An 11,155-nucleotide genomic window follows, 5' to 3' on the forward strand; every position below is an offset into this window, starting at 1 on the left:
TTCAATAATTTGCCTTAAAATCTTGTGATTGTGAGTGAACAATCTTTGCGATAAGAGAAGGTGATAGATAAAATTGAAAATATTATCTAGACTGACATTCCTTGTAGTGGTGAGAAATTAGGCATAATTTTATTGTTGGTAGGTTATTTTGGTAAGACATTAGAAAAATTTGGAAATGAATAAGAATTAGAGACATATGACAAGGATCAACTATGAAACAATTACTAATCCTTTGTGAAGGAAAATGAGAGGTTAGAGAAGAAAATAGAAGAAGATTTTTGGAAAGTGTATTCCATGTGACCATATAGATGTTATCATTTTTGGAAACATATCTCTCAGGTATGATTAGTAGTCATGATGAGTCAAATAAGAATAACATGTATATGTCTAGGAAGGACTCACAATGTTTCTTGATCCTAATAAAGGGGTTGTTAGTGATGGCCTAACCAATCATTTGGTTTCCCAAAGAAACCTTAGCAACTAGATTTAATGCCACAAACCCTCCTCCGACAAGAAATGCACTTTTGGTAAAACCTATACATGTGCCAACACAACTAGTAACTAATCCCAATAGAAAACCCTTGAAGCATTAAGTTTATTCTCTCATATCTAAATCAACAAAAAACATACATTGTAAGGATTAATAATATCGATCTTGGATCAAAAACTACTATTCCAACCGACCATCTAATCCTACAACCATAGAGATACCTTTAGAGGAAATGACCCAAGAGGAATCTATTGATCCACTTGCAAAAACAACTTCAATACAATGATACTTCATTCAAGTTCATATATTTGAAGTGGTTCCTATGAAAATAATAATCAGTTCTCCATCTAAGAATGAGAAAAAAATAGATAGAGACAACTAACCCCATTGATGTATTAGGTGCTTAGTGGACCTCATAGTTGTTTCTTGGAATAGGCCCATGATTTTGAGATTCAATTAGCTTTTTTTAGTTCTCCTTATTTGACTCTTATGTGATGATGGATCGATTATGTAATATTTTTTGGTGCTAACCAAGTGATGTGTTGAGTACTCATATGTGTATCTCAAGATAGAAAGCTTCATGATTTTTATTTGTGCATGCTATTTTTATTTAAAGATATATATTTCTATCTAATGTTCATGATGAACAGTGTAGAGTTTTTTTTGGTTTATGAGATAGAGATGTGTTTTTTGTTGATGTGGTATTTCACAATACTTATTTATGTTTCTTAATTGTATCATGTTATTAATATGGGAAAAGAATGAGATTTTTGATTGGATTCAAAAGGTCTCTTGGAGTGTGTTGATGTATTATTACCTAACTCAATTAGTTGTCATGTTGCATTAGACCATGAGTATGATTGATAGATCATGGCAAGCTAGAGATTATATATGTGGGTCCTAACTATGTCTTAGTTTAAATATCTTGGGTAAAATTGATTATTGCAATTCATTTTTGTAATTAATCTAATGGTTAAGATCAACCTTTTTTATGTTAATTGCATGTATATAAAGATGAAATTATTTTTCAATGTTAAAATAAAATGGTGATGTTATGAGTGTATGAGATATAATGGTGATAGTTCTTATTTAGAGTTGTATTAACATATCATAGATGCTAATAGTCAGTCCATAATTAAATGGATTTTTGTTCATAATGGATTGTTGTCTGTTCTAGGGTTGTTTCCCTCTAAATTGTTTCCCTTTTGTATATTCAAGTAGCTAGATCAATTTTTGTGTATACTTATTTTGTGACACTAGGGGATTGTATTCTCATTATGGATTATATGTTCATCTCGAGATCAAAGAAGGTTTAGTAATGTTACCTTTTTTGGCTCAAAATCTTAGTAATGAATGGGTTAAAAAGGTTATAAAATCTAATAGAATCATACAAACTCATAGCTAAAGTTGTAATGAATGTAGACTTCATCACAAGTTGAATGAGTAATGGACAATTATAAAATATACTTATTTTAATAGTTTGATAGAGGATGTTTATAGTTGGTATAGTTTTAGTGTCTCAAAATATATCAATGTACCAAGATCTAGTATTTAACTTACAATAATTATATCTATTAAATAGTTCTATATTAATAAATAAATTTTTATACACAATGCATTTCATTATTTAGAACTAATTATTAATAACATATATTCTCAAAATAATATTATTCATATTATCCATAATATTTATTCAACCCAATTTAAAATCATTAAATATAGTTTTCAAATTGAGGATTAAGATTACATTCCATTATACCTACTGTTATGGCTACCTTCCTAGGGATCAAGTGTTAGGTTTAAGATTTGAAGTTATAATTAGAATTAGGGTTTAACATTTAGGATTAAGTTTATTAACATGATTAGGGTTAGGCTTAGAATTAATCAATTTTAATTATATAATTTGGTTAAAATTTTAATCAGTGTTAGGGTTAGGTTAGAATTATGGTGAGAGTGAGATTTTACATCAAGGTTAATGTACTATGTTTATGGTTAGTGTGTAGTTTTATTAAAAAAGATATGGTTTTAAGGTAAGGGAGCACATTATGTAATGCCCAGCCAAGGGATCCAAAGAACTAACCTAAAGTTTTAATAAGTAAGCAATAACATGTACAATAATTTACATTAAAAACATAAGAGATTAAATTCCTTAATGATCCCAAGACATTGAGTCACATTTCATTTTTAAATAATTATACTAGAAGTAAAATAAATAACACATCCACATGAAAGAATAACTACAAGTTCAATCCATTTAAATAATATACATTTGTTCTGAATACCACTTGGCACTAATTTGGAATTCATAATCATCCACTATACATGTCATAGGGTGGGGTGCTACATGATTAAATACTTAGTTTTATGTTTAGGGTTTTATTGTACAACTATGGTTAGGTCGAGGTTAAAGACTTACAAATATAGTTAGTTTTACTTTCTTTGTTATATGATTTACAAACTAATCTATAATTAATCACTATTTATTTGAAATAAATATAAAATATTGAATGTAATTACATGTTTAAACAATGGAGTTACATCTATCTAATCATTCAACATTATAATTTACATATTAAATATATTTCAAAACATCTAAAATAATAATTTTTAAATGAACATCTATGTAACTATTATTTAAATTAACAGATACAATAATCTAATGATAATACTGTTAACAAATGAAAATTTACAATTTTATGTATATTAAAACTAGAAAAAAAAATGACGGTATATAAAACATAAAATTGAAAAAAAAAAAATATAGTAAAAAAGAAATAAAATCCCTAGTATGTCAAAAAATAGCAGCAGGGGGTTCAGTAGACATCAAAAATAGGCTCCCGTATTGCTTTGAAATCGGGATCACATTTTGCAAATGATAAAAATAATACAAAAAATGCCAAAAGGGGGGGATTTATAGTTTTCTAAATTAGGTACTTGATATTTTTAGAACAAGGCACTCAATTTTGAACAATTTTTTTAACAAATCAGGTGCCTAATTTGTTCAAAATCGAGTCCTCAACTCTAAAAAGGTTCAGGTGCCCAAACCACATTGTAAAATCAAGCATCTAAATTTTGAAGCATGGATTAGGTGTCCGAAGCAGGATTTTAGAATCAAGTACCCGATTCTAAGAAAATCGGGTACCTATTTTTGAGAGGTCTAATTCCATAGAATTGACTTCTGCAGAATTGCGACCCAACTTTGTGCTCTTACCCCATAATAATAATGTTATCTTTCCTAGCTTCCTTTGAAAATAAACTAATTTATGTACATTCAAATTGCATTAGTAATATAAGCATTTATTAAATATCAATCTATAATGATGTCATGTTGAATATGAGTCATCTTTATAATCTATATTGATGCCATGCACTAATGAAGTTTTTAAAAAAAGTAAAAATGTTTTGTTTGCCTAGTCATAGGTCAGTTGTGTCACATTATTTTTGTATAGTTGATTAATAATTAGCAAATAAATTAACATCAATAACAATGGGAACAACATTTTATTTAATAACTTTTATTTATTCAATATTAATTTTATTTTTCAATTGATTTTAATAATGTCAATATTAATTTAGATATGGGAAAGTTGTTGTTTCCTAATAAATTTAAAGATGTACGGGTGAAAATGGAGATTGCTATCCCCATCTCTTATCTTGCAGTACCCTATTGAGATGGGATATTATATTTTTATGTACTATTATTAGCCATTGGGCCTCTTATCTATCAAAGAAAACATTAATGTCAATATTAATTATATTTTAGATTTTTCTTTAATTATCAATTTTAATAAATTCAACAATTATTTTTTATTTTTTATTTAATTGTTTATTAATATAATAAACTTATCTTTTTATCACTAATTATTTTTATTAATATCTAAATTTGATTTATATATACTACACTGCCAAATATGAGACAGGCTTTCAAGGAAATGTGATTACCATTGGTAGAACCAAAATCTAAAGATTGTACCAACATCCTCTTAGGTTGCCTCACAATGGGAGCCTATTGACATCCATCAATTAGCTCAAAAAATACATATGTGCAAAGTCTCCAAGCATAGGCAAGACATTTGCATTGTTGACTATAATTCCTCAAAAAAAATTCATCCTATGGAATGCCATGACTATAGGATATGCAAGATGTACATGCATAGACAAGGGACATAAGCATATTAGCATAGAAATGTTCGATCTCATACTTTTTCATTTTCCACTTGAAGTACTATTTATGAATGTTTCTAATAGCTATCCTACTAGTAATTACATTCAGTACCCACATGGTGAGACAAATTGGAGAGGAAATTTTTTAATGGAAATAAGGGGTTTTTGGTATGTTTTCAAACTAAAGATTTTTTATTATTTGATAAGTTTCTTTTCATAAATGTCTTTGAAAGGAATACAAATAGTACAAAGTACAAATGTGAGATTTTGAATAGTCATGGCCTAGATTTTATTTTATTTTTCCTTTGACTTTATGGCATTTAACATTGTGTCTTTTAGAGTTCTTGACATGTGTACAATTTTGAGTTTTGTGGGAAACGCTAACTTTGGTATTCTTCTACATATTAGAGGTTTGTTAGTATTTAGTGTTGTGCATCTCCAAGAATGATAATCTAATAAAATACATAGATAACAATGTCCTCATAATTTTCTACAACCTTAAATGGCATCACCATGTAAGAAGGAAAATAACACCATTACATAGAATTTGGAACTTCTAAAGTGAACCAACCAAAATAGGGAGAACAACAATCATTTTTGTAAAAAGGACTTTAAGGAATTATTATTTTTAAACCTCTAGAAATATTCTATTTTGATTGGGAAAAGTCAAACAAGAGAACAAAATATTTCACAAAATCGTGAAAAAAACTTATGTAAATCCAAATAGCAGATGAAAGGAAAATTCAAATACATTAATTACACATAAACAAACCATAGGGAATGAAATCACTAGAAAATGTTTCACACTGAAAAACAAAAAAGAGTTTAGTCCACTCAAAGAAATGCAAACTAGCAATCATTAAAAGTTTGAGATCTTTTACTTACTAATAACTATATGTATACCATTCTCAAAATTTAAAAAAAAAATAAAAACATTTTATAATAGTTGATGATATAAATTATACTAATATTTTTAATTCTAGAAGAAAGGATATTTAAGTTTAAAAAACTATCTCACATATTTTTTTATTAAAGTACTAAGTTGTAAAAGAAGATTCAATATATAGTTAAACTAGTTAAATCAATCACAAATAGTATTCACATATTGTATTTGTTGACTATAAAGTTAAATAAGAAGTTAAACTAATAAAATCAATTTCAAATATGAGGGTTCATGGGAGTTAGCCTTGCCCTCAAGATGCTAGTGTTTTTTGGTTTAGTCATTCTTATTATTAGTTCTCTTTAGGCTTACATGTTTCTACTATGTCTTTTTGGCTATTGTGAATACAATCTTAATTGTGCTAGCATTTGAAATCATTTTCCTCATATGACTTTTCTAAGTTAGTGTTTGTGTTATTTATGATTTTTCTACGAGTTCACTCATTTAAGAGATTTTGACTTTATGCTAACTCTTCATATACAATTGAGTGGGATTTTACTTATTATTTGGTTTGATTTTATAGTCAAATATAATTACTTTCCATATCAAGTATTATATTGCTTTTTATATTGAATCTTATTTCCTCTAAACATAAAAGACATCACCCTATAGGCAAGAAATTTTATCTTTGTGTTCCTTATTTCAAAAATACAATTTGTAGAATTATTATCATGAATATGGAGTGCTAGACTTATGGTCACTCTTTTTCAATAATATTTTCCACTTTTATTTTGTGTTTGCTAGAGTCCACATAGGATGCTCTTTTGATTCTATGAAATATTCCTATTATTATTCACCCCCATGCCATCAGTTTGGATTGGTATTTTATACTGCCATTATTTTTAATTTTAATTTTTATGGAGAGTTCAAACCTATGAGGCAGCCCAGTGATGGCATGAGCCCTGAGAGCTACCAACCAGCGAAGGCCACCACTTGAAGATTTAGGAACCCAATACGGACCCACCTCTTTAAGATTTAGAAACCCAACACGACCACCAATTTTGACTTGTTCGAGGAAATGAGGTTCAAGCCATGTCGTCATTGATTGAGGAACTTGTGATATTAAGTGCGAAAACCCGTCAAACAAATTCACTTCGTCCTGTGTGCCAAAAGAGATTGGGAAAGCATTTTCTTTTGCGTGGGGAATACGCTACTTCAAATGTTTCAAATTTTTAATGAAGAAATCCAATCGAATAAGTAGAGGGGGACGAACTCAGTTGGGTAGACTGGTTTTCGTGAGCAAAGATGAAAAGAAGTGAGAAGCCTTAAGGCCCGTTTGGTGAGCGAAATAGGAATACGTATTCTGGAATATGTATTTCGGAATAGAATGTATTCTTGTTCTCCGTTTGGTTCAGCCAATATTTGATGGGAATTCACGGACCCAAAAATTTATATTTTCTGAAATAAATAAAAATGGAATAGGAATACGTATTCCAATACCACCTATTTGGATGGAATCGCAAAACCCCATTTTTGGACCAAAATTGGAATACGTATTCCTATTTTACCTCATATTCCAATCCCGTTTTGGTGCATCTAAACAAGAAATTCGAAATTTTTGGAATACATATTCCTATTCCGCTCACCAAACTTACGTAGTGGCAGTGCCATTCCCAGGCCTGGGCCACTTCATCCCTTTTCTGGACCTCGCAAAGCTCCTCGCTTCCCACGGCCTCACCGTCAGTTATGTCACAACACCTGCAAACGTCTCACGCCTGCAGGGCTACCTTGATCAAGTCCCTGATAATGACGCTCTCGATATTCGCCTGGTTGCCCTTCCCCCGCCCCTCGTGGAGGATTTACATGGATGCGAGAGCACCGACCTTCTTCCGCTCGAATCAATGGGTTTTATATTCCACCTCGCAATGAAGCTTCAAGACCCTTTCGACATTTGGATGGAGCAGCAATTTCACCACCAAACAGTAGCAGCTCCTGTTTGTATTGTCTACGATATATTTATGGGGTGGGCTGTCGACATCGCCCAAAAATTCAACATTGCCAGTTTTCTCTTCAACACCTGCGGAGCCTTCGCAACGAGTCTGCTGCATTCCCTTTCTTGTTCAATACTTGACAACACCTTGGAGAAAGACGAGGAGGACGAAAGCCTCGTGGTGAGCTTCAATATGCCGCGTACCGTCAGATTGGGTAAAAATGAGGTATCCCCTGTTTTATTCAACACAAACCCCCTTCGGAGTTTTGCTCGTCAGTGTTACCTAGATATTGGCAAAGGATCGGGAATGCTGATCAATACTTTCCATGAGCTCGAGCCTTTGTATGCCCAGCACTTGAAAACTTTGACCGCTAATTCAGTTTGGGCAATAGGCCCTGTAAATCCCCAATTTGTATCTAGAGGAGCGGGAAATATTATGACGCGAGGGAAAATGGCGGACATCAATGAAGAAGAGCTGGTTTCCTGGCTGGATTCGCATAGCCCGTGCTCTGTAATTTATGTTTCGTTCGGTAGCTTTATTACCTTGCCAGAAGAGCAAACACATGCCTTGGCCAGAGGTCTGGAAGCCGGTGAACAGCCATTTGTATGGACTATTAAAGTACCCCCTGCAAAGAAGGAACCGGCGTCTTCGTGTTCAGATTCAAAAACTGATCAAATTAGCGCATTTCTGCCAGGGGGATTTGTGGAGCGAGCGAAAGGGAGAGGGTTAATCATACGCGGTTGGGCACCCCAACTGGTAATTCTTTCTCATCCCTCGGTGGGTGCCTTCATAAGCCACTGCGGATGGAATTCTTCGCTGGAGAGCGTTTCTCTTTGTGTTCCAATTCTTGCATGGCCCATGTCTGAAGATCAGCACTTCAATTCTAAGCTTTTTGCTGAGTTGGGCGTTGGAATCCAATTTTGCCAGAATAAAGGCGAGATTCCGAAAGAGGAAAGTATAAAGAAGGCTATCACAACGGCTCTGCTTGGAGACAAACGAGAAGAGATGAGAGAGAGCGCTGAAAAATTGAAGTTGATGGCTTCAGATGCTGTCAAACTGGAAGGATCTTCTGCCACAGATTTGAGAGCTTTTGTGAGTGACATGCACAAGTTGAATACAGGATCAACAAAAGAAAAGGAGGAGAAGGAATTTGACTCTTGATTAGAAATCTCGAGTAAGACTTTTATCACTTTTATAAATAATGGTTCTCTACCACTTTTATAAATAATGCTTCTGTACCGTAATCTGGTTTCAGTTGTCCGTTCCGTTGTCTCTAATGTGTTCAGCCTAAATTTTATGCACAATTAATGAGTCCCTGGCCCTGCCTTGCAGAGACCCTGCCTCCCTACCTTTTGCCATGTACCATCCTTTACCCTTGCAAACTTTGCAAAGCTACATATAAAATGAATGGTTTCTAAGATTTTGTGGTTTTGAGGATGGATAATCTTGGAAGCAGTAGAATGTTTCTATATAAATCACTTTGGTAAAATCTTTAGGAAATGGCATGAAATAGTGGTAATACGTTTGGAGGTTTGATGCACATGGCAAAATTCTTTAGGAAATGGCATAAAATGCTTGTAAATGCCATCTCGATTTGATTCCCTAGCATGACATGGGTTGCAATTTTTGTAAAAAATGGGTTTCTCTATTAACATTTAGAATTTTGTTGGATTTGCTTTTCTCTCGAATCATGATGATTTAAGTTTTGGACACATGAGTGCGGAGCTTTCAATTGACAACGTTTTCCCACATAAGGGTCTTTGACATTTTTTCTTATTTGTTGTTCCTCTTGTTTCTTTTGAATATTGTATCTGCTTAGGGTTCTCTATTTGGGATGTCATGGATGCATCTCTGGGCTTTCTTAATTTTTTGGTATTGGGATTACGAGTGTTAGGGTATGTTTGTCACTAAAATTCAGTATACTATGAATGTCTTTTAAATGCTCTATGCATTAAAAAAATTGTTGTGATAAACGTGCAAGTTTTTGACTCAAGTATTTTGTCCAAAGATTTCAGATTAATTGATCTTTCTAAAAGTTTTTCTTCACAAGGTAAAATCAGGGTTTTCTTCACACAAGTCTAAAATTCCATTAAAATCACTGGCCTAATTCCAAAACTTTTTAAAGGTTCTCTTTGAAAGAATGTAGTTTTGGACTCAACAAATGGATGGTAAAGATCTTTTGGATTGTTTACATCATTTCTGCATCATTTTCAATGTTTATGGCTCCTTAGTGGCAACAAAGTTAAAGAGATGATATGTCTTAATGATTGCAAACTCACTACTTAACTCATGATTCAGACATTACCAACATAAATACTTGATAGAGGAAAGATAATAATTTTGATTCTAGAACACAAATACAAAGACATGTAAGACACTGATGAATTTATTACTAATATTAATATTAATAAGTTGATAGGCTTTCCTATTGAGATTGCTTGAATTTGCAGTCGTCAGTAAGCAGTTTCAATCACATGCTTTCTTTAAGATTTTGCATTAACTAGGGTGGGTAGTTGGTGAGTGTAAGTTGAGTGGGTGAGGGGAAAAAGTGTCCTCTCCACACACCCACTCAGTGAGTGTGTTAATGCATTTATGGGAGAACACCCACTCTGTGAGTGCATTCAATGCATTTATGGTAGCTTAATCGTTTCAACTGCCCATTACTATGCATCCCTTCATGTTTGATATTTAGGCCTCCATCAAAGAGGCAGAGTGTACCTAGGCTAACTTTGTGGAGAGAAATCCTAGAAGAAGGGCAGGAAGCCCACAAATGGTAGAGAGGAGCGATTGACTCATGGAAGATGAGTGACATAGATGAGAGAAGTTGAATCAAGGGTTCTATGCACCAGGGGTGCTGGTTCCCAATGCGTCTAAGATGGAAAAAATCTTCTCTATTGGTAGATGTTATTGCTTACATTAACAAGCTTCGGGGCAAGTTGGGGAATGCGAAGTTGGCCAAGTTGAATCATTAAAGAAGGAAATGATGGTGGTGAGAGAAACTGGTGTGGCTACTTTTGGGTCTAATTTTTGTTTGATCAAGGACTAGTATGCATGAGTTGATTCATTTGATGCTAAAGGTGTCAAGTTGAGTGGAAATAGTAATCCTAGAATGGAACTTGAGGTTTGAATACTTGGCATAGAGGCAATGATAAGATTTCAATGCCCTAAATAGAACCACCCTATTGCTAGATTGATGGGGGCACTGAGGGAGCTTCATCTTGAGGTACACCATGCAAGTATGTCCACCAACATGGACATAGAGCCTATTGGGATGTGTTTAATAAGTAACATAAGTAAACCATCTATCAAACACTACAAATTTACTGATCACTATCTTGTGAACAGGGACAACAACTGGCCGGAAGCCATTCATGACTGTGTGAGACATGTTGGGTTCCATGGAATTGGCTTGCATGATGAATCCATTCATGGGTGGGGGATTTGCAGAGGTGTCATTGGAGCTAAAGATTTGTTCCCTTATGGCTTTGAATGAATGCCCCCAATTAGGATCCACATATTCTCTGCCTCCTCTATGAAGAAGATTTTCTTTGATTTGGGTCCCCCAGAGAAACAAGATTCCATCCCTGGCCAGTTATGCCATGGATTTCAGGTTTGGACTACTTCATCTAG

The 11,155-nt window shown here is 33.3% G+C and overlaps 1 protein-coding gene across 1 annotated transcript; it reads left to right on the forward strand.

Annotated features, from left to right (window-relative positions):
- Positions 1-7,192: 7,192 nt before the first annotated feature.
- On the forward strand, positions 7,193-8,769 carry LOC149579605 (scopoletin glucosyltransferase-like). The gene has a single exon (XM_089811430.1). The coding sequence runs from the start codon at positions 7,436-7,438 to the stop codon at positions 8,684-8,686; it is 1,251 nt and encodes a 416-aa protein (XP_089667556.1). The 5' UTR covers positions 7,193-7,435; the 3' UTR covers positions 8,687-8,769.
- The last annotated feature ends 2,386 nt before the right edge of the window (positions 8,770-11,155 follow it).

The sequence above is a fragment of the Cupressus sempervirens genome, chromosome 1 (genome assembly GCF_028749045.1).
Source record: "Cupressus sempervirens isolate cs-2001-9-10 chromosome 1, ASM2874904v1, whole genome shotgun sequence".
Taxonomy (NCBI): Eukaryota; Viridiplantae; Streptophyta; class Pinopsida; order Cupressales; family Cupressaceae; genus Cupressus; species Cupressus sempervirens.

Bases quoted from the DNA above. Each gene is read 5' to 3' on its own strand.
- LOC149579605 (XM_089811430.1), top strand. From the start codon at position 7,436: ATGGGTTTTATATTCCACCTCGCAATGAAGCTTCAAGACCCTTTCGAC.